At 50.6% G+C, this 27,829-nt stretch overlaps 1 protein-coding gene across 1 annotated transcript; it reads left to right on the top strand.

The window, feature by feature from the left end:
* The first annotated feature begins 211 nt into the window (after nt 1-211).
* LOC144118529 (salivary peroxidase/catechol oxidase-like) lies at nt 212-27,829 on the top strand. The gene is made up of 15 exons (XM_077651447.1): nt 212-428; nt 2,005-2,078; nt 2,550-2,766; nt 3,577-3,826; nt 7,486-7,807; nt 9,896-10,114; nt 14,809-14,967; nt 15,764-15,874; nt 17,232-17,348; nt 17,928-18,082; nt 19,224-19,559; nt 20,556-20,761; nt 27,143-27,315; nt 27,510-27,606; nt 27,728-27,829. The coding sequence occupies exons 1-15, from the start codon at nt 424-426 to the stop codon at nt 27,798-27,800; spliced, it is 2,514 nt and encodes an 837-aa protein (XP_077507573.1). The 5' UTR covers nt 212-423; the 3' UTR covers nt 27,801-27,829.

Below are 27,829 nucleotides of genomic sequence, written 5' to 3'. Positions count from 1 at the left end.
TTGGCGAAAATGGCAGACAAGGCCAGCTTGAACTACGGACGAAAAAATGCTTGCCTCAAGTTCATCGCCGACAGGGTGACATTTTTCGCCGCTTACAACTTGCTTACTCTGCCACCTTGGGTCAAAGACACCACTCGCGCTCGCATATGCTGCAGCAGGGCGTGGGTTTCTTTTCTATCAGCCACCGTTTTCCCGAGGAAGTTGTGTGTGTGTGCCGAAGTCAGCGCCGGCGCACGGCGCGTGGCTGCGGTAATCAGCGGACCGTCCAGGTTAGAGTTTCACCCCCAGCCTGGCCTGTTTGCGTCGGGCACTACTTTCGTCGTCGACGCGCTTTTTGGGATCGCCTCCGTGGACTGTGCTGTGCTGCAGCGACGTCGTGGTTGCCGTCCGTACGCGTGGCGACAACCACGAAGGCCAGAGACCATGGGGTGAGTACGATGGAACTTTAAAACTTCACGGGATCGCGCCCTTCTACCGATCGAAAGCAGCCCAAATCGTTTCGAAGAGAGAGAGAGAGAGTGCTTGCGAAGTGCTGTTGAAGGTTCGACGTGCAGTGCTGAGTAATGCCTGGAGGCTTGCTGTGGTCAAGCCATACTGGTACACGTGCGATATGGTCGAGGTGGTTTAGAATTGGAACGTCGTCTACGACGGGCAGTGTGCTGCAAAACCGTACGAAGTCGCGAACAGAGCGCACACGCTGAAAAACGTCTATTAATGGGTGCCCCTTGAGTGAACATGTATGCTCGTGGCATCTCTGCGGACCAGTGGGTCCAGTGTAGGCATTGGGGTCCAGGAGGAAGCTTGTATTGTCGCCATCGAATGTCTTAAAGCGCCGTGCCTGCGCCTTCCAAAACAAATTGCGCAAACTTCGTCCAGAGAGAGTCGGCGGTCCCAGAGACGCGCTTTGGGCGGTTCCCGTCCTCCATGCGTTACTGAGGAGAGTTTTGCTGACTTCCTCGTGCAAAGCTCTGAATAGACTTGGCGCCGCCAGGCTAAGCGGGCAGCAGTCGTGCAGCGCCGACGGCATATCCATTTGTCGAGTCCGCTTTTGGGTAGCTTGTGTCCCAGAGCTGAGGATAGACCAGTGTTTGTAGCAAGGCGGTGGACCAGGGTGGACGGGTCCCTAGCTAGTTCCTCCGGCACTGGTTTAACTGAACATCTCACCAGCTCATCAGAACGCTCAACCCGTTTTCGGAGGGATCGAAACGCTTTATACGAGTCGATGTTTGGCGATTTTTCTTAATGTAGAGGGTTCCGACAGACGGACGTCTGTGCTCGATGGGATGGCAATGATACGTTTGACGTGCATGCCATCTCGCATGATGCTGATCACGCCATACCATGAAACCACTCAATGAATCTGTACTGGGTATTTAGTAGAATACAACTTAAAAATAAGCAACAGGTGGTAACAATGGGTCATGATCCTCGGCGTCCTATATTAGTCCGCTGAACAATCACAGCAGTAAACGAAATTAGCTTTTTGATGTTTGACTATATCAAACAAAACAGGTATCGAAATTCTTGAGCCTATAGTTTCGTTTGGTGGCTATAGCTTTTGATCAGGTAACAAGAAAAGCTTGAATAGCAAACTACTTTTTTCGCGGAGGAATTCTGTGTGGCGATCACTGCAGACATAAGCTGTATCCTTCTATATCTGTCACGGCTATAGAAAAGCTCCGCTCTGGCTTTGAACCGCTATGTCAGGCCTCTGAAGCCGTCCGCAGGACTCATCGACTATTCTATAGGTCTCTGGGTAGGCGAATGTCTTCGAAGGGGAGCCATATAATGTTCATGCATGACACTTCTATTTGTTATGCTGTGCTTGATGAATTTGACTGTTATGATATTGTACAACAGAGGTTGCGCACAATGTTCAGAGGAGATCGCCTCACCCACCAAGGCACAACCCCTTTCCCCTACTTTTCGTCGTAAATGCGTGGCTTGTGCTTTGTAACAATTAGTTTTGATCAAGCGCTTATATTTCTTTTCCCTCCCTGGCAGATTGTTGGGGGCAAAGCAGGCCTGCCTGTTTGCGTTCCTGCTCGCCGGAGGCTGCGCAATCTTGGCCAATCCAGGTAAGCTAACTGCCTTGCTGCTGAAGCAGGACTTTAGCTTCCCTCAAGCACCAGAGACGTAATCGTATCCTCTAGCAATTGTATCAGGACAAATTCTGTTTTAATGCTGTAGCACTGGAAGCCTCACGGGCCAAAATGCGTCATAGGTCATAAAATTATCCTATTGGCTGGACGGAAGTGACGTCACCTGGCCTGAGCATTCTCATTGGCTAGAAGGAAGTAACGTCACCAGACCGGACAGTTGTCATAGGCTGGAGTTAGTTGACGTCACCAGACGGGAGCGTTCCCATTGGCTAGAGGAAGTGACGTCGCCAGTCCTGAAATGATGTCATTTCCAGTAAATGCTTCAACAGCTGCTAATGCTATCGTGTTGCCAACACATGCTGAAATTAGGTGTTCGTGTGAACTTCTTTTTTTTCGGCGAGTTTAATCTTAAGAATGGTTTTCACTCTTCAACTCTCTCGCTCACAGCGCTCGCGGAAGGTGGCGTTCATGGTGAGGGAGCCGGCACCGAAGTCTACGCAGCGAAGCAGCTCAGGGCTCCCGCTATCAGCGAGCATGACGCCGCGACCGGATCCCCTGCCCCGTCTGGGGCCGTCGGACCGGTGCTGACCGAAGAGACAGACCCGCCTATACCGGCCGTACAAGGCCCAGGACAGGACGCCACTGCGGAAGGAGTGGAGGGCGGGTGAATCTTCGTAGCTTCTGTATTTCTGTTCAATATTTGCGCGGCCTGTACAGCTTGAATCTGAGTATGAAAACATTCCGAGCGTCGGAAAAACTACAACGCGCAAATCTGGACGCGCAGAGCGGACAGTGCGCCGTATTAGTTAATTTTCTTCTCGCTGTCTCGCGATACTTTAAAACTCTGCCACGGGATATTGAGTTTTGCAGTGTGGTATATTGAGCCCATTTCGATTAGAACAGCGGCAATTCACAATTGGTCGAACTTTTTTATTCGCATTATTATGAGTGAGCAACGCTACGACAAAACCACCGACTGTGCGCACCGGCCGCCGGCTCTAGGCTATGGCGTTATGGTCGGGCGAAGCACTGAATCCAAGCGCATATCCGACCTCCCTCAGCTGAGCGTCAAAAAAGTATAACAAAACTCACTGTAAAAAAAAAGTTTTTCGTTACAGTCAAGCCCAGTAGTCGGTGTTTTCGGACATATATACATATATTATCCGCTCCATTACGTAAATGGAGAAGAATCTGGCGTTTACACTGGAATGTCTGCATGGTGATCTTCTTGACAGCGTCATAGACAGTCCTGTAGTTATAGTGGAGGCGTTACTATGTGCTCAAATTTTTGGTAGCTCTATTAAAGAAAAAAGAAACCCGACACTCCCAACCGCCGCATCCGCATTATGACTCCGATAGCGGCGTTATTTAGCTACTGGCACGTCTTGGCGCACCTGTCGACGTCTCTGAAGGCGTCGCTCCAAGAATGAGGCTTTCCGACTCTCAGCGTAACGGCGGCCTGTCCCGCGTCCAGCGTGCAGGACACTCCTCAGGGCGACATGGGCGTGCCCGAAGCGGAAGAGAGATCGGACAGGTCGTACAGTCAGCCTGGCGGCCCTGGACACAAGGCACCTCCTCCGCCGCCGCCTCCGAAGCAGTACGCGCCGCGCCCGCATATTCCGCCACCTCCACATCTGCAAGCGGTGTACCCACCGAGGGCCAAGCACCATCCAGCGCCACCTGTCCCGGCAGCTCCGTACCGTGCTCACCCGCCGCCGCCGCCAGTGAGTGCATTGTCAAGCAGGAATCGTTCCCATGGCGAATTGAAGCGCCTGGTCTCTCGTTTGCTATGGCAGTATAGACACCGGTTTAAGACAGAGTCATAAGTTGTATCTAGACGCTCCGAGATCTCGTGGTGTTCGCCCGCATTAAATGAAGTCATCATGTAATAGAATCACATGACTCGCGGGATTTGTGAACCATATATATGCGTCTAATTTAATTAGCCCACGTCCTCCCTAGATGCATACAGCTGACACTGAAACTCGTTATCATATATATATATAGCACCTTTGCTACGTGCAAGCAAAAACAAAAAGATTGCATATTTTAAAATATGAAAAGGAGTTCTCCTGAGAAATTTGTTTTCTGGTAATGAAATGGAAATTTTTCTCTTTGTCGACCTTTGTAGTCTGTAGATGTTTCAACGAGTGGGCCCACGAGTATTCGGTTTCGGAATCGAAGTGAGTGCAAACGGTACGCATGACCAGTTTTGGAAGGACACGGCCTGGTAACCAAACTGAAAAGACGATGACGTTGGTACAGTCTCCAAAAACGGTGTCTATTTCGTTGGCACACGTGTTCGTACTCAGTGCTGGCGTGCACATGAACATAGAAAGGGTTATTACGTTGCAATCGTTAACACAGCCATAGCTAAAGTGGTATTGGCGTAGGTTTGATACCACACGTCGTCTAATCTACCGTGATGTTTACCAGCCTGTTGCTGTCCAGCTCAGAAATCCCAGCCTTAAAAATCTTGGTGGTGTTGACTGTAGCGATGTACGCGCCTCGACATTCCTGGAATACCAAGATTTTGTTCTCATCTTCTGGTCAAAACGTTGCTCCGGACTTGTAGTTTCCTCTGTTTCTTTTCTTACACAAGACGAATTCTTAGAAATGCGTCTACTGACAACGCGATGCAGTGCAGTGCTGCCCACGCCAAACAAGGCGTCGGCGAGACGGAATGCCATAGGCATGTCTTCTCCATCTCGTTCCTAAGAGCCGAATTCAAAGCGATTGATGATCCTCTCTTCGAATCCGATTCTGTGTTGAAATGCTGGTTCAGGATGCCCTACTAGCTAGCGGGACTGGCTTTCAAACATCGTACAGCACATGCATGATAGTCACCTCACATCACATCACTTCATTTTCCTTAAAGACCCCTGGTGGGGTGTTACATAAGGGTTGGGTTTACATAGTGCAGTTATTCAGAGAGGTCGAGGGTGTCCAGAAGATTAGTGGAGTATGAGACACGAGTGGCTATGTCCTCGTTCACAACTTTGTTCTTACCTTGGCGGATCAAATCTGTCGTGGAGTCCACGCGGAACGCCTGTCACCACGTTACGTCCAAAGCACTAGAGGACGCTCGATGGATCAGACCAGTCAGGGTGCCTCGATGCCAGCGCCAGGTATCCTGGCGGCGCTGGCATCGAGGCACCCTACAGGCCAATGGATGTGCCAAGCTAATGCATGGTTATGAAAACAGTGGACATACCAGGTTTTCCATCACAACAACGACACCTTTGTCTTCTGGGCCAGCGGTGGGCGAGCATATGAACCAATAGAAACGAATGCACGCATCCATTGGAACAGATACTACTACCCAGACCATCCAGATAGGTTGAGAAAGATTACGTTCCTGGCACGGCATCATTCGGGACGGCGCTGCTCAACACACTAACCGCCTTTCAAGGATAAACTCTGTGTCCATTTGGGAGCATGACCCACTGTATACACGTCATAGACGTAGCCCTATAGCTGACCGCGTTGGGAGCGCTTGTCGAGTCCAAAATCTTCAGCAGCGAAGCTCACGGACCGCTATACTGTATGCAGGTATTCTTCTATTACGCAAGTGCCACGTGGTCAACCGTGCGCCAGGTGTGTACAAGTCGCTCATCTAGGCTCTCTCTTTCACGAGAAGCTCTAACCCATTCGGCGGCGTTTTTTTTTCTTTCGCAGTGGCTGTTGAGAGCCGCAGGTGAGATATCCCTCCTGTCGCATCTGCTGGCGATGCAAATTTATGCGCTTCATAATTAAGGCGTTGTACTCGCAATTGCATGCTTGAGTTTTTGTGGTACAATACTACCTGCGATGCTACTTTCCTTTTTTGAAGAGACAGGCAACTCCAAGCCTTCCTGTCTTTAAAGGGACTATGTTGACATATATAAGTACCGATAGGGTACCGCGCTCTGATCACAGAGATGCCACTTTAACTGAAAACGGAGCTTTTACAAGCTAGAAAAGACAAAAAAAGAAAATGCAGACAGGTGTCGCCATCACAGGCCGATTTCGCAAGTAAAATGCGTGCGTCGGCACAGATTTTCTTCGGCGCTAATTCCGGAGGCTGCGCTATACCACCATTCACCCGTCCTTTTCGATAAAGACATCACGAATTTTAGTCGATTGGCGGGAATATTTGTAAATATAATTTTATCGGCAGTAAATGCGTCTTTCGCTGCCGTGAAAACGTCAGCGTGGCTAAAAAGACCCAGAAAATCATTTTTTGCTGACAACAATATTTGGATAGAGTTGTCCTGAGTGTCCTTTCATGCCCTGGCGTCCCCGTCACCTTTACTGGCCAGCTACATGTCCTCGGCGCACTTGTGATCGAGAAACTCTGCCACAGAACGTCAATTTGAGGAATTCCCCCCCCCCCCTCCCCCCCACGCACACACACACATTTTTTTTAATGTACTCTTGTGTAGCCTTAGCGCAACTTTCAAGGAGTATGGCAGGTGATCCTCCACGGCAACTTCAATTTTGGTTATCCAGTGCTTAAACTCTGGCTCCATCGAAGGAGTGTCTATAGTGATTCGAACACAGGTGAAGAGGGAAATCAAGAGAGAGATGAAGCGGCTCGCGGGCTGTTTTAACATCGTTTTATACAAAGGGGAGAAACCACTCTTAAAGGTCGTTGTTTGCTCAATTTATGTCACAGACCTGAAACAGACGATCCTCACGCTCTGCCAATGTGCTCGTTGTTGTGTAGTCTTGGAGCTGAGTGGCCAGCTCTGGATTGACTCGTGGTGTGAGGGCACGGCTTCCCCTTTTTCTTCCGCCCTTTGTGTAGTACTGCGACAGTGGTTAGGGCGCTCGACTACTGATCCGGAGTTCCCGGGTTCGAACCCGACCGCGGCGGCTGCGTTTTTATGGAGGAAAAACGCTAGGGCGCCCGTGTGCTGTGCGATGTCAGTGCACGTTAAAGATCCCCAGGTGGTCGAAATTATTCCGGAGCCCTCCACTACGGCACCTATTCTTCCTTTCTTTCACTCCCTCCTTTATCCCTTCCCTTACGGCGCGGTTCAGGTGTCCAACGATATATGAGACAGATACTGCGCCATTTCCTTTCCCCCCAAAACCAATTATTATTATTATTATTTGTATTGTTCTCTGTCTCGGGTTTTAGAAAATATGTTAATAATTCTAAGTAAAAATGACGGCGAAATTTTGGAAACAATAGAGAAAAAAAATGTTTCGACCACCACTGACAAGAAGAATAAAAAAATGGTTGCTTGCTTCAGATTCATGTAGTCCCTGCATTCTAGCACGGGGGGTGGTCCTGATTCCTTGCTAGTATTGGCGGGGGGGTCTGAGACCCCCCCCCCCCGACATTCCCCCCCCCCCCCCCCCCTGTCCTTAAGCACCGTGGTTGTCCTCTCCGCAGGTCTCTATCCCCAAGCCGCCTCGGATGATCCTGCCACAGCTGCCTGCCCGACCTCCACATATGCCACCACCGCCTCCTCCTCCGCCGCCTCCACCACCCCCGCCGCCGCACCCGGGAAAGCGGGTGCCGGGTCCTCCCGCGCATCCCGGATACACCCGGCCCCGTAAGCTGGACAAGGATCAGAAGCGGCTGCTTCCCGTGCGCTGCAACCCGAACGCCCGCTACCGCACCCACGACGGGTCGTGCAACAACCTCCGGTACCCGTGCTGGGGTCGCGCCGGAGAGACGTACGGACGTCTGCTCAAGCCGGCGTACGGGAACGGTCAGTAGAAAGATACATCACTCTGTCATCATCATCATCAGCATCATCATCATCATCATCAGCGCGACAACGTCCGCTCCAGGATAAAGCCAGTTAACATTCCTGCGCCAAGTGCTTCCACCCTGACCTCTCTTCACCGGCACGGGGGTTGTCCACCCTCGTGTAGCACTTGGCAACCACCTCAATCCTGTCTATCCGTTGAGTAACGTTTAAACGGGTGCAGTAAACCGCGGGCGCGTTGATGTGACGTCATACAAACAGAAGGCATCCTTGTTTTGCTATAGTGCTACGTTTTTCGCGTTCTTTGTTGCGGACGTCGCTGAAGCCCTGAGCAAGAATTCGCTTCATTTACTTGCACAGCATCGTCCTCGTTATCAACCCAACTACCGTCCACAGCAGGGCAAAGGCCTTTCCCACATCCCTCCAATTAACCCCACTTTGTGCAAGTTGCGCCCACCTTTAATTCCTAACCTCATCCACCCACCTGATTTGCTGCCACCCACTGATTAGCTTGCGTTCTCTTGAAATTCACTCCGTTATCCTTAAGGGGGAGCAGAACACATTATGCCTCCTGTTATTAGGAATTGCTTCCTTATCAGTCGACACCTTCGTACGTGGGACACCGCTGGAAGGTACTCGTGAACGTCTGTACTGAACATGTGCTTTACTCATGATCGCCAGTCGAGTACTGCGGGCTAGGTAGGTGCAAGGTTTGAACAATAATAGGGGGTGGTAAGAGGGCAGAGGATGCCGGAAATTAGGAGCCACAGGGGCTGGGGCCCAAAATTAGTTAGCCGTGGGAAATTAAAGGCATGTCAAGGCCCCTCAGTTCAACAACGCATTCGGGGAAATGCACGACTGCACACCAGCGCCCTTAATTAGGAGACTGCATACAGTCTCCAGAACCTTTCTTTTTCTACAGGGAAGGGGGGGGGGGGGCAAAACTACGAGTCGATTTTTGTTAATTATTTAGTTATTCTATGTTCTATTTCAAATATGTATTACACTTTATTTTCTGTTTTTATATTTTTCTTATTTTGCATTGTTCATTGAAATGAGCAGCTTGATAGATATACACACGAGATGTGATCAACTGCATTGAGAAGGCTTGTGCACAGGCTGTTTAAATTCTTTTAATCATGCTCTTGAACAGGGGTCAGTCCATCAGCGACTTCTGTAGGAACATGACTGGTTTAGGTCACTCCCTACCCCCTTTCCCCGATGAATGATGTTACAGATAGCTGTAAGACTTCGTCGTTAGTAAGTTGATTCCACTCCGTTACTGTTCGCGGAAAAAAAGAATATTTAAAGCAGTTATTACGCTGGGTGAAAGGGGTGATTGTAAGATTGTGACGCTGTCTTGTAGAATAACCTGAAGAGAAAGATATTAGTTCATCAATGTTAATTTTAAAATGACCTTTGACCAATTGGTATAAGAACTTTAGTCGAGAAACGCGATTCCTTTCGGTTATAGATATTAAAGCAGCCCTGTTTAAGAGGTCACTTATTGATGTGCGTCCATAGCTATTTTAAACAAAACGTACTGCTTTCTTTTGTATTTTTTCAATTTTATTTACCTTTGTTTTGGTGAATGGATCCCAAATTATTGCCGCATAATCTAATATTGGAAGGACAATCGATTTATACGCTAGAAGCCGAACTCGGGGTGTGGAAAGTCTCTCTTTAAGGACCAGCAACCAATGGCAAAGGACAAAATCAAACCAAAATTAAATGAAACGTAGCAAGCTATACACACGGCCGTGGAACGTCAGAATAACTGACGCTATGGTTGGGCCAGAACTCTGAGATCCGCGAAATGTCAGGCCACCTGCGAGTCATACAAGCTCCTCAGCGCTGCTCTAAACACGAGTATGCATAGTCGAGAAAGAATGGTCGCAGTGCACCATCGATATAGCTGAATACCCTGCTGATAGGCGGCGATGACCGTTTTTCCGTAAACTGGCGACTGATCATGGGCGGATTTTGATCCATAGTTTTGTAACGGCGGGATTGCACAACAGTGGGGTCCCGTGTGTGCACGTCGACGCTTATATAAGAGCCGCATCTCGTGACACCATCCGCACGCAGGCATGTGGACCCCCCGGCAGGGCTCGTACGGCCGCAAGCTTCCCAACCCTCGGCTCGTGTCCATCGCTCTGTCGGGAACCTCGTGGCAATCGAGCGACACCGAGTACAGCTACCACTCGGACCTGATCGTCCACTTCGGGCAGCTGCTGGCGCACGACGTCACCTCGTCCGCCACGTTCACCACCACGCAGGTCGTCGACGGGAAGGTCACCAAGGCCCGTGAGTTGCGCCCCGATGCGCTTGGTGGCTGCTGTTCTATTCTTTCGGTTCTTCGATTCTTTGGGCGCGCCGAATCGTATTATGCCGTAGCATAAAAGGCTCACCGGAGCCGTCGTCCTTAAAAATACTTATTGGCTGGTGGACAGTGATGTTACTAGAGCCGAAAAATCCCACTGGCTGGACGGACGGGACGTCAGCAGCGCGGTAGTGACGTCGCTACACCAGGTTCGCGTGTTTACAAACGCCGTGCCTGTAGGATTGCCAGTTCCACGCGCTAACGTTAAAAAACTGCAGGCTCTGTGTTCTTTATTTTGTTAACAAGGAGATGGTTAATGGATGATTGCAGACACGCGTTTAAAGGCTAGTCAGCCGACAACACGCGTCTTGCTGTCGCTAAACCACGATTTCTGATCGAAACGAAACCGGACAGGTGAGTATGGCCTGCATGACGGCGTGGTGCAACGCGTTGTCTTCTTCGCACGTTGGCCGTTGCAAGCCAGTCGCCGCTTCAGAGAACGCAAGAACTAGCAGATGTTTAGCGCTCGTCAAACCTAGTAATATGAGCGAAAGCTCTGTTAAGCATGGTTAGGCATGGTTTGGAATCAGTCCGGCGCGCGCCTCATCCATGGCGCGACTGAGCGACCGAGCGCCAGCTAAGCAGATGTCATACCACGGCTAGTCATGTGGTACAGCAGCGGCGGTGGTGGCGAAAACTTTTATTTGGCAAAATAGAGTTTGGGAGCCACAGAGTGGCCCCGCTACATGGTCGGCGTCCCTAGTACGGGACACCGCATGACGATCGAGGCCCCGTCTCGCGCCCGCTTCACCAGAGCCCTTTGAGAATCAAGCGAGGAGCAGTTGAGGAGGGCAGTCTCCCATGCCTCTCGGTAAGGGGTAGGGGAAGGGGGAGGTGGGGATTTTGAGTACATGCCCACACCATGTGGAAGATATCAGAGGTCACCCCACAGTCCGGGCATCGCCCATCCGTGTTAGGATCGTAATGTTTCATGATTGCGGGACAGAGTAGAGTACCTGTCCGCACGCGGCGTAAAGTTCCCTCCTCCGTCTTACTCAGCCCCTTTGCAGGGGCCGGGAAAAGGCGGTGGTTGTCGTTATAATGTGTTGTGATTTCCCTGAACCGCAGCAGAGGCTGGCTTGTCTCCGAGCCAGAAGAGCTGGGATGAGGAGCCCGGGGAGTAAGCGCTCGGGCAGCCGCATCAGCGGCCTCCTTACCTCGTCAGCCCTGGTGGGCAGGACCCCAAATGATTCTTTTCTGTGTTGGATCAGTGGCAGTCCGTCTTAGAATACAAGCGGCTAAGGGGGAGACCTCCCCTGCCAAGTAATGATCACATGCTTTTCGGGAGTCCGTGATGATGATTCTCGAATTGCCGTGGGCGACAGCAAGCCCTATCGTTCCTTCCTCGGCTCGCATTGAATTCCGGGCTCGGAGGAAGAGTCTATCAGCGTACATTTCCTGGTGAACGACAGCGGCCGTGTAAAATCCCTTGGGCGATGGCCCTGCTACGTCTACATAGTATACACCGGGTCGGGAGCCGTGTTGTCTCTCAAGAACTCGAGCCCGCGCTTGTCGTCTGTTTCCACGCATGTCGGTGTACATGTTACGGGGGAGCGGGCAGACCCAGAGCGTATGGCGCCACAGTTCTGGGATACGCTCCGCCTGCTCTGGGGGGCAATCGTGTTGGATGTGTAAGCGGTTTAGCAGGCGGCGGCCGGGGGCCGTCTGCATGAACTGCGTGTATTGGTTCACGAGGTGGGCCTCCCGCAGCTCCTGGTAGGAGTTTAGCACCCCCAATGCCTTGAGCTTGCCATTAGAGGTAGCCACCGGGAGATCCAGGGCTCGCTTATTTGCCTTGCGGATGATGGTGTCTATTCGCGCGTCGTCTTGCTTAGTAGTGCGAAGGTATGGCACGGCGTAGAGGGTTCGGCTAGTCACGAAGGCATAGACGAGCCGATGCGCATCCCTGCCCCGCAGACCGCCCCGCTTGTTGAAAACGCGGCGGATCATACGCCCTACCTGTTCGCCTACTCTCTTGAGTTTCACAATGGTGCAGTCCGGTCTGAGTCTGTGATGAATGAAAAGGCCCAGAATACGGAGCTCCTCCACCTCTCTAATAGGACCTCCTGACAGAGAGATGTGAATTGCTGTCCTATCCTTTGGGTTCGCTCTGACATGCAGAAGCTCTGACTTTGCTGGAACACATTGAAGCCCACAGTCAATAGCATACGCATCGACTATGGAGGCGGCCTGCTGAAGGCGGTCCTCCATGTCCCCAAGGCTCCCTTCGGTGGTCCAGATTGAGTGCCTTCTACCCGGGCCAGTTGGCTTGGGAGGCGCATCATAGCTATGTTGAACAGGAGCGGTGATAACACCGCTGCCTGAGGGGTACCCCGTGTTCCCATAATGTAAGGGCCATATTCCTCGCCATCATACCAAAGAAAGGCCTGGCGATTAGTCAGGAAATCTCTTACATACCCGTAGGCCCTAGCCCCACATTCGGTAGAACTCAAGTTGGCCAAGATGCTACCGTGTTTAACATCGTCAAGAGCCCCTTTCAGATCAAGGGCGAGAATGGCTTTGTCATTGTGTTGCATAGTTGTGGGTCGTATTACATGCCTGTGCATCTGGAGGAGGACGTCCTGTGCAGACATGTGGTGGCGAAAACCGAACATGGTGACTGCAAAGAGGCCCTTGCTCTCTAGGCATGGAGAGAGGCGATCCCGTACCATCGTCTCCGTAAGTTTGCTCGTACACGAAGTCAGTGATATGGGCCTCAGGTTCTCCGTATTCACAGCCTTACCTGTTTTAGGGATAAACATCACAAGTGACGTTTTCCATTCGGGAGGGAGTGGACGCCCGCCCCAGATCTGGTTCATGCATTCTAATAAATGGAGGTAGGCTGAGTCCGGTAGGTTCGCCAACAGGTTCACTGTTATGCGGTCCCGTCCCGGAGCCGTAGCCGGTGCATTTTTGCTAAGGCCGCCTTAAGGTCGTGCAACTCAAAAGGGGCGTCGAGTGTTTGATTAGGCTTGCCAGAGTACATGTACTCGGGCCCAGTCTGGTCCTCCGTACAACAGAGACATCTGTCGGACAGAGTGTCCGCAAGTTGCGCCGTCATACCTTGGTACCCATGCAGAGCCCGCCGGAGCCGCTTTTGCGTCTCCCCTCTCTTTTGGGAGGAGTCGATGAGACTGGGAAAGAGACGCTATGTCCCCTTCGAGCCCATCTGATGAGCTGCGGCATCGCAGCGTGCTATCCAATTTGAACCTGAAAGTTCGACAGCATACGCTGCAGCCTGCTCTGTGAGTTGGTCTATGCCGGGGCGTAGTTTGCGATTAGTTTTCAGCTTTTTCCACCGTTTAGTTAAGCTCCGGCGCGCCTCCCACATATGCAGGAGGTGAGTGTTCACTGCGGGGATCTCTTTGGTGGTTTGTAGTGTAGTGACGTGTTGTTTCTGAATGTTGTTTATGTGGTTGGCCCACTCCGCGTAGCCGCCGGAAAACAGTACGGGAGGGATAGTGTGATTTCGGAATTTGTGCCAACCGGTCAGCATGGCCTGACCCATTTTTTGCGCGCTGCCTTTGCCACCAGTGTAATCCGGAGAACTCAGTGATCGCCGCATAGAGAATCTCCCAAGTTCTTCCAAGCAGCCTCTCTAGCATATTTAACGAGAGAAAGGTCAGGACACGTGTCGCGGGTTACAGACTTCCCTACTCGGGTGGGATATGCCGGGTCCGTGAGCAACGTGAGGCTGAGGGTGGAGATGAGCTCCGTCAGCTTATGTCCTCTTGACTTTTCGGAGTGATAGCCCCAGTGAAGTCTGGGAGCATTGAAGTCTGCAACGAGCCGCCGCGGTGACTGAGTGGTTATGGCGCTCGGCTGCCGGCCCGAAAGACGCGGGTTCGATCCCAGCCGCGGCGGTCGAATTTCGATGGAGGCGAAATTCTAGAGGCCCGTGTACTGTGCGATGTGAGTGCACGTGAAAGAACCCCAGGTGGTCGAAATTTCCGGAGCCCTTCACTACGGCGTCCCTGATAGCCTGAGTCGCTTTGGGACGTTAAACGCCCATAAACAAAACCAAGTCTCCAGCGATCACTAGAGGCTCTTTATCTGTCATTTTGATCGCGCGAAGGAAGATTTCACTGAAAGTAACGCGCGGCTTATGCGGAGGGCAGTACATGTAGAGGATATGTATTGACGGGTCGCGGCGTCTGAGAGGCAATGCCCGGACCATTGTGTATTCTTGCTTGGTGCTCAAGTCTAAATCGACCTGAATCACACCAGGATGCACGTCCTGGTGAATAAGGCTTACACCGTGGTTCAGGTCTACTTGGGCTTGAGCACCGAGCAGCGGCGCGGCTCCGAGCGAGCGCAGCTGCGGCGCCTCTCCACAGCGAGTCACGAGGTATGACGTCACTTGCTACACCTCCGCTCTGCCGGCTCAAGGTCAAACACGCACCAAACTTGACCTTGAGAGTTGTAGTGCGAAGAGTAGCATTCTTTGTTGCATACATTTGTTTTACAGAAAGTTTAGGTGTCATTCTAACATTCTTCCAAATTGAATTTAGCATACCACGAAAGTCGCGTATGCGGGACGATCGGCTAAAGGAAGTAAACAAAACAAGGAAAATAACACCGACAGCCCTCTTCTTGACTCTCTCCCTCTCTCTCTCAGCACCCAAGTGCTGCGTCAAGGGCGTCAAGCCGCACGCCGAGTGCTGTCACATCATGATGGACCACAGGGACGAGTTCTACCCGACGGGACACTGCATGGACATGGTGCGCTCGAGTGGATATAACGCCAGCCGCACGGCCTGCCCACGCAACAGCCCAGGTCGGTTGTGCTGCTCTTGCCCAGCAACTCTGTTTCAGTAGGTGCATATGCTTATTTTTAGGAATGCGTATGCAGCGATAATGGTGTCCCTATAGGGACGGAAAGAGTACAACAGCACTAAGATGGGACAAAAGGGAACAGGACACACGGAAATTATGTAGCAGCACTAATACGGGACAAAAGAGAGCGAGACACGCGGAAATTATGTAACAGCGCTAATACGGGACAAAAGGGAACGGGACACTGTTCCACGGTTGTTTGTTGAGACATTCCCGCTCTCGATCACTTTTGCACGAATACGAACGTAAAGGGTATATGTTGTGGGATTGGCTTGGCTACCACTGGCTACCACTGGCTACTACTTTCGTTGGATAGGCTATAATAGCCCTTGTGACAGCTACTGAGCATAGTTCGCGCTCCTGTCCCTCTGGAGCACTGAACGCAGTAAATGCACTAACTCTCAGATGTTCTTTCACTTCCTTAATCCCCCAATCCCATAACCATAGGCCTTTTTATTCGGCCACATATTAGGAATTACTGATTAACATACGTGTCATTTGCTTTAACAGACAGCTTCCACAGGCCTACTTGTAAACAGCAGCAGACGGCAGCACTTGGGGTTGACTTCATCTATTCTTTTGTCCTTGTGTTAGTATGTGGACTGCTGTTTATATATACAGGCACATCGAACCAACCAGACTGTCAATTCATGTTACGGAGCTAGTTTTTGGTACAGATGATAAAGAAATGAGGTATGGCGACCTGCTGGATTGATGAATACCGTTTCGCCACACAGGCGACTACAGGGAGCAGATAAATGAAGTGACCTCGTTCATCGACGCCAGCGTCCTCTACGGCAGCAGCGAGGAAGATGGCAAGAAGCTGCGTAGCGACGACGGCAAAGGAGGTAGGCTGCTGTGCTCCACTCGGGTTGCTTGGGTTCTTCGTGGGCACTTTGAGCTGTCTATCGTTGCAGTTGGTAGACAACAGCTTGCCAATCCCTCATAAATAGCATTTGTATCCTCCCATTACTTTCTTATGATACCAACTCTTCGAGGATTACGAAAAAGTTTCCCATAGAATAAAATCAGCGCAGGAAGCTGTGGAAAGGAAACTGTCTGAAACGAAGCGAAGCAAATACGTTCTTGGCTGGGGCTTAACTGATGTGGCGAACATGTGATCTGTGGTCTGTTAGAATAACAGAGAGGATACACAGGGTATAGAAATTCTGCGTAGCCTTTGACGGCGAACAGTCAGGGTGACGTGATTAGGAAATCTGGTGGGAAAGATCGGGAGAGGCTGGAACAGGACAGCTGAAGTTGGAAGTCGATGGGAAAGTCCTTTACCGTGCAGTGTACTTATTTTGGCTTATGGCGATGATACAACGCGCATGAAAAGTTTGCTTAAATATCTCTGAGACCTCCTCCTCTGTTATTCGTTACCTTTCCGAAAGAAAATTTTCTTCTGCAAATTATGTCTTGATATGTATGTGTGTGTAAGCGTTTTTTTAGGGGGGGGGGGGGGGGGGGGGAGGGGGGTTAACTCAGGCGCCTCGTAGCAGCCTTTTTCCAACCCCTATATATAGTCGTCTGGAATAATCACGAACCACTCTGAAGAAGACTGGTCCCCAGTCGAAACGTCAGTAAGCCCGTATATGTCTTAAGAGTGTGTCAATCTATAAGTACAGAACTTCTGGCTCATAGTGCCTTCCTCGCAACAGTTGCGTGTATAAATGTGTGCGTGCGCGCGCGCGCGCGCGCGTGTGTGTGTGTGTGTGCGTGTGTGTGTGCGTGCGCGTGCGTGCGTGTGCGTGCGTGTGTGTGTGAGCGTGTGCGCGCGTGTGTGTGTGTGCGTGTGTGTATGTGTGTGTGCGTGTGTGAGATAGATTATGTAATTCCAGTGGCTTGCGATGATGTTTGGACCCGTCGGATGATCTGACGCGTTGGTCCTCCAGACCACTGCTGGTCAGCTAGGGCTGCCTACCACCGCTCGTATGATGTCTGTGGTGATGTCTTCAGTGAAACTGTGTGAGAGGGTTTGGACGCTAGCCAATAAAAAAAAAAAGGTTTTCGTAGTCCTCTGCCGTCTGCTACCGCACGCTGTGGAGGAAGTTTGTAGTCCCCAACATATGACCTGTGGGAAGGGCCAATGTCAAATACGACGTTTCGCTGCTCACAGAGAGCACGCTTTGACTTCTGAGCTCACTTTCTCCAAAAGTGAGGAGGTGCCTGTCATTTTTTATATTTATTTTCTTCCTTCTGCAGCCAAAATGAAAGTAGACAAGTCCAGCTTGTACATTCCGAAGGGCCTGCTGCCCCGAAAAAGCGACGGAGAGTGCTTCAGCTACATGCCTGGATGCGACAAGCAGTGCTTCTTGGCCGGTGAGCTGATTTGCACTCAGAGGGCCAGATGCGCTTTAAACCGTGTATGCGTGTTTACAGTTGGTTCACATTTACTTTTTGATTGAACGATATAGTCATAGACTGTCATTGGGCTCGACGAAGTAGCTTTCATTCAAATCGTGTGCTGTATACGGTAGCTGGCGCCTCATACTTGTTGTGCTGCAAGAAAACTTGAAAACAGTGTGTTCATTTTGTGCGTTCACTTAAAGTGTGTTCACTTAGTGTCACATCTATAACTAAACACCCTTGCCTAAGCCTACTGCATTACCTTGCGGTCTCTGAGTTGGCCTGGAACTGTTGATGCTGTTTGACGTGTTCTAAAACCGCAGCTGTAGGAACTATTCGCTCTGCCTTCCGGTCTAAGGCCCCTCCAGCAGCTTACGACAGCTGTAAAGCTTGCAGCATAATGGCTAACGCGGCGCGAACAAACCAAAGTAACTTAGCTTAAAAACTTTATTGTCAGCGTAGCTCGCGCCCCTATTTTCCCCCGTTTAACTACGAGAGGAAAGGGAGAGCGGTCGTGGATGCAGGCGTTTATGGCCGGTGTTTGGCGTGCAGGTGACCAGCGTGCGTCGCTGACCCCCGTGATTGCCTCGCTGCAGACGCTACTTGTGCGCGAGCACAACCACATCGCCGACGAGCTCAAGAAGAAAGGCTGGCCCAACGAGAAGATCTACAACGTGGCCAGGAAGATGGTCGGTGCCTGCTTCCAGGTGCGCCTCACGCTCTCCTCCGCGCGGAGGCTCGGGGCTCCTTTCGAATTGCCATTTTATGCATATATAGCTACGAAACTGCATACACGTGACTCATGTCGATCGAAGGAGAACGTTGGGCGAATGCGCCATTATTAAGTCGGACCTCATTATAACGAAGTGGTTTATAACTAAAGAATGTATATAACGAAGGAATGATGATTCACCCTGGGAAGCTTCGTCAGCATGGGCTATAACTAAGCTACGGCTATAACGAAGTAATCGCCGGCCCCCTTCAACTCTGTTACAACGAGACTCGAACTGTAGCAGCAAAGCTACCCATTGTGGTGGCTATGTGGCTCTGACATTTGGCAGCTGAAACCAAGATGGAGGGGTGGAATCTCGGCTGCAGCTGTCGCATTTCGATGTACACAAAATACAAAAAGGCCGGTGTTTTGAACGATGCAAGCGCACGTTGAAGAGCGGAAGGTGGTAGAAATTAATCCGCGGCCCTCCACTACGGCGTCCCTCATAGTCAACTCGTTGCTTCGGGACATTAAACCTTACTTGCTGCACTTCGCGACTAGTCTAATGTGGGCATAATTAGTGTAGATTAACGCTAATCTTTTTGCTAGTTACCCGGCTTTTATGTGCCGCGCCAAATAGTTCTCTAGTCCACGAGCATCGTTAAGCACGAAGTAACGGACACCTATGAACCATACCTAGCAATATAACGTATCAGGAGGAAATAAAAGGCACATTAATATGCAGAAGGGTCGAAATGCGGGCCAGTTGGTTCATAGTAACTTGAAAAAAAAACCAGTCACAAAAGACAGTCACAGTTGACAGTCCAGTCGTTGTGGCGGGAACACTTCTTCTCTTGTCCCTTGTCTTTTGTGACTGGTATTTTTCTCAAGGTACATTAAGTACGAAATACGACTATATGGTATAAAAATGAGCCTACTGCCCTGATAATTTTTCATTAGTCATGTTTTCATTATGCGCGGATTGCCTGCATACAGGTTGCCGTTGTCTGCAGGTCAGCGTTACCTGCAAGATAGCGTTCTTGAGCATTCATCGTGGATACCTCTGTGACCAAATGCCGAGGCGCTCATTGTTGTGAAAAGCACCTGAAAAATTAAGCAAACAAACCTGTGCGCAGGTTATCGCGTACAAGGAGTACCTGCCCCACGTGCTCGGGCCGGGCATCATGGAGGACTACCGGCTGTCGGTGCCGACGGCACACTACTACTACAACGAGACGCTGAACCCGTCGCTGCTGAACCCGTACGCGACGGCCGCCAACCGGGTGTCGCACGCCGCGGTGGGCACCAAGTTCCAGCGCGAGGGCCAGAAGTGCTTCCACACGTCGCGCGTCTCCTACGACCTGAACACCTTGGACGACTTCTGCAAGCCCAAGACGGACCCCGTCCGCTCGCTGATCATGGGCGCCGCCTACAGCTACATGCAGCACCAGGACACCGTGTACAGCAAGGAGGTGCGACGCTGCCGAGAACGAGGGCCGCGAGATATGTGGCTCGGCTTAGACGGAGACAGTGCGCTATGCAGGCGATGCACACAAGCCAGACGGTCTGGAATAACAAGGAGGCACTCTACGTTGGTGACTGGAGATGTTTAGCTCGTAACGTACCCAGCAGGCTAGTTCAGATGAAGATGATAAAAACTGTCAGCGTTTTAATTTGGGTAAACTGATTATAGTGGTTTTTGGGGCAAATCGGCCAAGGTAAAATTTCGGGGGTGAGACCATTTTTGGAAATGACCGGGGCCAAATTTGGAGGTCACCATCTGGTTGGGCACGGCCAATTATGGTTGGACATCGATTTTGGTGCAAATCGACCGAGGGCAAATTTTGGGGGTGGCCCGGGCAATATTTCGGAAATGGCCTGGGCCAGATTTGGAGGTCACCATAATGTTGGGCATGGTGAAATTCGGGGTTGACCGTGCCAAATTTGGAGGTATCCATGTCTTATGCTTTTTTTAAATCTTAATGTCGCTGTTAGTAGGTTTCGTCTCAAGATCGGGCGGACAAGATTATTGGTCCCTGATGGTGAGCGTATCAGTGGCTTCGCGCTAAAACACGCCCGCGGAAAGTCGCGCGTGCATACACACACGCTCAAGACCATTTTAAGGTGCACAACAAGGCCTTCATCAAATGTAACTCTTAGGCCGCGCTACCAGATAGTGGAATGTAAACATATACATGCCGCTTCCTACTTGCTGCAACGCTGATGCTAGTGGAATCGAAACGGTCAGGTATCGCATAAATGATAAAAAAGAAAATCTCAGACCTTTCGCTACCTTCAGGAATGAAGAACTAACAAAGATAAAGAGCACTCTCAGCGTTCAGTGTCACAAAACGGATGCCTTGCACTTGTCTTGCTACAATGTATCATAACAGCCCGCCGCATCCGTTGAGATAGGATTACCTACCGCCTGGCGCACGTTGGAAGTCATGTGTGCTCCGTTTTCGCAGATTACGCGGTTTCTGTTCGCGAATCCGCCGAACCAGTTCGGCAAGGACCTGCTCACGCTTGACGTGAGCCGCGGCCGGGACCACGGGCTTCCCCCGTACGCGCAGTTCCGAGAGCTGTGCGGCCAGCGGCCCATCTACTCCTTCGACGACTTCAAGAAGGAGAGCAAGTCCTACGACGCCGTCAACAGGCTCAAGGCCGTCTACGGGCAAGTATTTCCTGTGTCGCTGCACGCTTCACCTGAGGGTAAAGTGACAGAGGCGCATTTCGGCATGGAACGGATTCGTTCGCGCGTCGCAACTTTTTCTGCGTATAGAGAAGACCAGGGTGTGCGAGTATTCGAAACTTTTGAATATCGAATCGAATATCCTCCTATTCGATTCGCTGAACGAATCAGAGAGTGCATGTTCAAAAACACTCGAAGCGAATCGAATACGATCTTCAGTGTTCGAATATTTTTGAAGCGAAAGCTTCACTACGCTAGGTTTTCAAGAGGTCAGCGTCAGTGCATTCATGTGACCTACTGACGTCATCACAATCTTCCCACCGTGGCAGGTGACAACTGCCCCATCGGGCATCGGGCATTTCATCGACGCTTTACAGACAATCCATTCGGCAGTGTGTGTGGCGTTTGTGAACGTAGCCATGCAAACGAAGCTTTCGCTTATCGTCAGGGTTAACCAAAGTTTAAACCACAGCTAAATTTTTGAATGATGCACGCACAGTTCGGATCGGGCACTTCGTAGTTTCCTTTGATGGCTATTTCAAAAATTCACCTACTATTTCGTCGTCGAGAGTACATGCAAGCATGAAATGCTGTGCAGGAAAAGTGTAGCGTATTCTAGGACGGCTCGTAGATACTGATAGCCGCACATCAGCCGCTTTTATTTCCTAAGCTTTCCTTCACGAGCGACAGCGCGCTGGGCTTTCTGCTGCCTTTTATGTATGGCGATCCGCGCCACCCACGGCCGGTCTAGAGGGGAGCGCGCGCTTTTCTTCTTACGGCCTTCACAGTGGGGTCTGTTTCCGCCTCCCGCCGCACCACGGTGGGGTCGCCACTGCCCCACCGCTCTACCGCCCTTCACGTGGAAGGAGAACGCACGCTCGCTCCCAGTTCGCCCCACGTCAGTGGTAACCGTCAGGCCTTTATATTTTACCTCTTACGCTTTACGCAAAGACCGCTTGTTCCTTAGCAGAATTGACAAAGAAATTGCAGGAGAGTTACCGGGCGGTGTACTGAAAGTACACAGATACGGGGACGATTACTTCGTCTTTATTGAAAACGAAGGATCCACGCAAGATGTCGTGAACACATTTGTCAGAAATGGTCAAGGACTTGCTTTCACCACGGAGACCGTTAACCAAGGTAGGATACAATTCTTGGATGTGGAGCTGAGACTTGAGCCCGGACATGTTTGCTGGCTGTATTCGCCTCGTTCCGTCAAGCCCCTACTCAGCTTTCAGTCTGGGCACTCTAAGCTGGTAAAGGATGGCATCGCCCGGTCTTGTGTTCGCGCCGCCCTCAACAAGTCGTGTGTCCATATCATTGAGGAAGGTGTGCAAGGCCAGATTTCTAGGCTTAAGGACGATGGTTTTCCTGAGGCAACTATCGGAAGGTTATGCGAAAGGCTGATGGCCAAAATCAAATCGGAGCATAAGCGTGCTCCTCAAGAAGATTGCTGTCATCTCTTACGTCCATGCATTATCACACCGTCTGAAGAAAGTGGGGCGAAAATTTCTAGTTGATGTTGTATTTTCGTCTCGCAGAAAATTAAGCAACATTTGCCGAGCTGTGCAGCGGAAGCGAGAGTCCCTACTAGGAAGGAGGATTGGTGGTGGTTGTACCACAGCACACGCAGAGAGGAGGGTTGAGTGCGTCGAAGGTGTAGTATACAAGATCCCTCTTTCATGCGGTGGGTGGTATGTTGGCCAGACTGGGCGATGTCTTAACGAACGGCTGAGGGAGCATTACAATTCTTTGGACAGGGCAGCCGGTTCGAATTTGGCGCTGCACTGCAGGCAACCTAAGCACACGTGCGCCCCATTGCTTCATCAAACATCCGTCATCTTCAAGCATAAAGATCAGATAGTAAGGGAACTAGTAGAGGCATATCATATTGACAAGGGGGGTGCAGCATGCATTAGCAAGCCCCATTATCATTGGCTAACCACGAAATCACCTGTTTGGAGCATGCATTTGCAGCAAGGTAGATTTAATGTGTTCAGTGATGACGCAGTGTTTCTTGAATATTTTTTGTTCTGTGTAGTGTTTGGCGGGAATAGTATATGTACTGTGATGACCGCCCATAATGCGCAGGCCCACACGGGACGGAGAGGCAAAGAGACACCGTATGGCTCAGTTTAAACAAACAGATATATTCAATAATTACACATGATTAAGATTATACATCAGAGGCTGGGGCGTCCGAGCTTACGTGCCGACGACTTCATGGGGACGATGGAGGGGCTCCGGAGTTGAGCTCGCACGGTTGCTGGCAGAAGCTGCACGCCGTCGGGCTTCGGCGCTGAAGGCCCCCTTGGCGAACGATGTCGTCCTGAGCGTGCCTTCTTCGGTACTCCTTGTCGATTTTTATATCCTCTTATCCCCACACTCCCTAGGGTGAGGACGCCCAAGCCAGAGTGGAGGGGGGGGGGCTAGGGCTTTCACTTGGGCGCACAAACACCCCACCGCACTTATGGTCTCGCCCCCCTCACGTGTTGAGTCCGAGGGAAAGAAGGTTGTCTTCGAGGTAGCGCATAGCGTCCGCTGTGGTAAGGCGCGCTCTGGCCCGCTGTCGGTTCCCGCGGGTCACCGGCCTCCGTTCTCCATCAAATGACACTCGCCCCTCAAGGCCGGAACGCGAGGTCACTAAAAGGCCGGGAAAGTGGTCCCTTGTTCTGGGTTGTGCTCGGGAGGGTTGATTGATGATGCCCGCCGTCTTGCCACGGGGCCAGGCCCGCCGAAACGAGGCCGCCCTGGAACGGCCACGGCAATTGGGGAAGATAACGCCCGTCTCCCCACGGCGGCGGCGGCGGCGGCGTTCGACTCGTGCCGACACTATGGAAAGGGGGTCCGGTTGGGCTTAAACCCCTTCGTTCTGGTCGTCACTCTCAACGAGTATGGCTCGGTAATTGATGATGCCGCTGTCATCTGGGTCGTCTCCGTGCGGTCCACGGCGGCAGGCCCAAAAGCAATCTCACTCAAGTTGCTTGCAGCCATATACAGTAGAAACATGAAAGGGGGTCCGGTTGTGCTTTCGCCGCCACTGGGGGCTCCGTTCCGCGCCGTCGAACGCGGAACCTCGTAGCACACACAAGGAACGTCACAGTACACACGTGCGTAATAAATCACCAGTTGAAAGTCAGCGCTCGTGTCGTCGTGTTTGTTCCGTCCTTGTGTTTTTTTTTCCGCGCTGTTTTACCATGGATAACCGCATAGTCAGCCCATTTGCCATGGGAGAAATCTGAAACAACGGATTAACGTTCGCGCGCTCTCTTCTTTAGGCCGACTGTGTATGCTTCGAGCACAGACGTCAACGCGTTCTGCCCTTATATTTGGCTAAAAAGCAAGGCTATCAGCCTGTAGTTAGTGTTCCGGCAGTTCTTAATGATGTGTAGAATGATGTGCGACGTGTAACACTTGGATGGAAAATTTCAAAGAGTAAAGGATTCTGCAGCGTAAATATATAGCTCCTGAAATGTCAAGCGCAGCAGTTTTAATTTTGCACAACAGCGGCATCAATAATTAATGGTGCCCCCTTCCCCCCCTCCCCCCTCCGGGAAAACGCATCATGTCATTCTTGAAAGGAACGGGTATAGACGGAACCCAACCCTGGCCGCAGGAGCAGAGCACGTGGCAAGCACGCGAAATCCAAAATCTCCTCTTGGCAAGGCATATTGAAGTTTTGTATCGTCTCAAGCCGTCCCACCCGATGACAACGCAAAAATTGGGTCAGTTGTTGGCAGTAACTGCAAGCCCGAACTAACAGCCAGCAAAGCAAAATTAGTTCGGAACTGCACTCTGTCTCAAAAAAAAAACGGCCTTCACGAGCCATCACACTTATCTGAGAGGCGATGACTACCAGCTTTGCACTATTCTCCTGCATTTCTGCAGCCTCGTGGTCGCTTTCGATAAAGCTCCTGAGAGCATGAACTTTCCTCACGTCATTCAGGAAACGAAGTAGCACACACATCAAAAAGAAGTTGTCCGAAACCTAACGGGGCTGCACTAATAAGCCTCACAGCAATGCGCATTATACCAGCTAGCTTATAAATTGAGATGTGCAATGCTTGCATACATATTAATAAAGGTGCCCGAATTTAAGAGAATTGGGGGCATTGGACATTCAACTGCATAATCTGAGATCTTTTACAAATATATTTAAACCAAATATTTTTAGGCCGCTTCAGGAAACGCCGAAGGTTGAACATACGTGAACAAAAAAAAATAGCGCTCTTTATGGTAGCTGAAGTCACTCATTGGACATACATAATTTCTGAAAATGCAATACTCAGTATGCGCCAGTATCTGTGGCAGAATACGCAGCTTGTACTGGTTGCATCTGTTACGTTCTGGTAACGTTAGTCAGGCCGGAATGACGACAAGAAAGCTTGCATGCTTCCAACTCTAAAACTTCATTGGGTGAACTCGTGTCTCAAACAGAAAGCAGTTCAGAGGCGCAGCGATCAAACAAGTGCTCGGTCAACTAAGGTCAGAAGGACGGCCGCTCTCGGTCTTGCAAAATTTAAAGGTGACAAGGAACTTGAAAAAATAGACGCCTAATGTGCTTACGAGAATTTCGCACATGAAGAGAAACTTGCGCGCGGCTACCGTCATTCCAGAGAAACCGGGTGGCTTCTCATTCGACAAACAAAAGCGGAAAGGCCGCGTGCCATTAGCATCGAGCACATAACAATGCATTACAATACTTCTTGACCTTTGAACGCACATTAGTAGTTAGTATTCTTTTGAGCTATCGATATAGGCCTCTCGTTTAAGGAAGTTATGACGTATATGAGGGGGAAAATAAGTACATTCAGGACGTGCGAAAAGCGATATCGGCGTAAATATCGGCGTAATTAAGTAGCCCCGCCGCGGTTGCTCAGTGGTTAGGGCGCTCGACTACTGATCCGGAGTTCCCGGGTTCGAACCCGACCGCGGCGGCTGCGTTTTTATGGAGGAAAAACGCTAAGGCGCCCGTGTGCTGTGCGATGTCAGTGCACGTTAAAGATCCCCAGGTGGTCGAAATTATTCCGGAGCCCTCCACTACGGCACCTATTTCTTCCTTTCCTCTTTCACTCCCTCCCTTATCCCTTCCCATACGGCGCGGTTCAGGTGTCCAACGATATATGAGACAGATACTGCGCCATTTCCTTTCCCCAAAAAAACCAATTATTATTATTATTAATTAAGTACTATATGTATATAATTAAGTACTATATGTAGTGGAGGGCACCGGAATAATTTCGACCACCTGGGGGATCTTTAACGTGCACTGACATCGCACAGCACACGGGTGCCTTAGCGTTTTTCCTCCATAAAAACGCGGCCGCCGCGGTCGGGTTCGAACGTCCCACCAAAGCGCGCCTGCAACAATTGTGGACTCAAGCCAGCGCAGGTCTTGAAGTGACGCCGGGTGTGTATGCAGTGCATCTTTGTGTTTTTTTCCTTTCATTTGATTTGAGTTATTTTTTTTGGTGGGTCACAACAACGTGACCACCCGTTAAAGAGGGTTGCCAACATGGAAATCATCACATCATCATCGTCAAGTGTCGTCGACTCACGCATTATGTAATGACGGAAACCAACGCAGCGCTGTATCCTCGCTCATCAAGTGCCACAAGTACTGTGCGTGCGCAAAGGATTTCATATTTAAAACGGCCCGCTCGGATGTCCTGCAGCACGCTGTGAATTTTGAGTTTTCAGCGCCGCTTTGCGGTTCATTCGTGTGCGGTGTTCATGATGCTCAAACATATGGCATTCAATACTGGGTGATGCGACAGGGTTCAGCCAGGTCCAGTAAAGCCTGCCTTCTTGGCCGATATCGGAGGCCAGGATTCATAACTTTCGTCCCTGCCATCAAACGAGATGTAGCGCAAGTTTGTTCGCCGTTACAGTAAGGAATAAATGGCAATTTCCATACGTTCATGATGTGGCGGTCACAGGGTTAATATACTGACTTCGTGCAGAGGGACCCGTAGCGGAGATTATTGCCTTTCTGAAGCTATAGCTTTAACTCCATGATTTAGAGCACTGCCGCTATGTCTTCGCTGTTTCGCATGCATGTTCGTTTTGCACGAATAGTCGCGCAATTAGCAAATAATCGTACAGATATCCGATTCGTACTAGGCTTGGTTTATAGCTGAACTATTCGTATTCGATTCATTTTTTGAAAAGTGCTTATCGCACACCCATACTAAGATACCAAGGCAGTAATGATCACAATCACAAATCGCAAAACGTCCTTGCTAGCATCCGGAATGTGCAGGCTTGAAACAACTGTCAGCACACCTTTAAATTTTCTTTACACCTATGGTAACAGTGCCAATGCATCGTACTGAGAAGTGCATGTGCTGTCGTCTACGACAGGAACTACTTCGAGGATCTGGACCTGATCGCGGGCTTGGCGCTGGAAACTCCAGTGCAAGGTTCCTTCTATGGACCCACCACTCTGTGCATCCTCGGCGAACAGTACTACCGACTCAAGTACGCGGACCGCTTCTGGTTCGAGAACCTCTACCACCCGGGGGCCTTCAGCAAAGGTGCGAAACAAAACCCGATTTGGTAAATGAAAAACGGCAATTCAGAGCAGATAAACGACGGCTAATCAGTCAGCTCAAGCATCCTCAACACCAGGCTCTCATCGCATGCATTCATTACGCGGCCAACAGATGAGCCAACCGCGCATCATAACCCTGTGGCCAGAATATGCAGTTTTGCGAACTTCATCTTGCAGAACAAGTCCAGGACATCTCCAAGGTCACGCTGGCAACACTGATCTGCCGCAACACGGACGTGGAGTTCATCCAGCCGAATGTCTTCAAAATGGCGGGGCAAGTAACAAAATACAATACAAATGATTTTGCTTCAAAGCGTGTGTGCACATTGCAGAGCAATGAAGCGTTCAATAATGCAGTCGTTGAGACGCCAGTTGCTCGTTCTTTACCTTCGCAGGGCAGGCAACGCAAAGGTCAGCTGCAAGACCATCTTGGCGAAGACGAACTACGACTACAGTCTGTACAAGTAATCGCAATAAACAAAGAAGCAATGTCATGC

This window comes from Amblyomma americanum, chromosome 2, assembly GCF_052857255.1.
Source record: "Amblyomma americanum isolate KBUSLIRL-KWMA chromosome 2, ASM5285725v1, whole genome shotgun sequence".
Lineage (NCBI taxonomy): Eukaryota > Metazoa > Arthropoda > Arachnida > Ixodida > Ixodidae > Amblyomma > Amblyomma americanum.
This window is presented reverse-complemented; position numbering and strand designations above follow the sequence as displayed.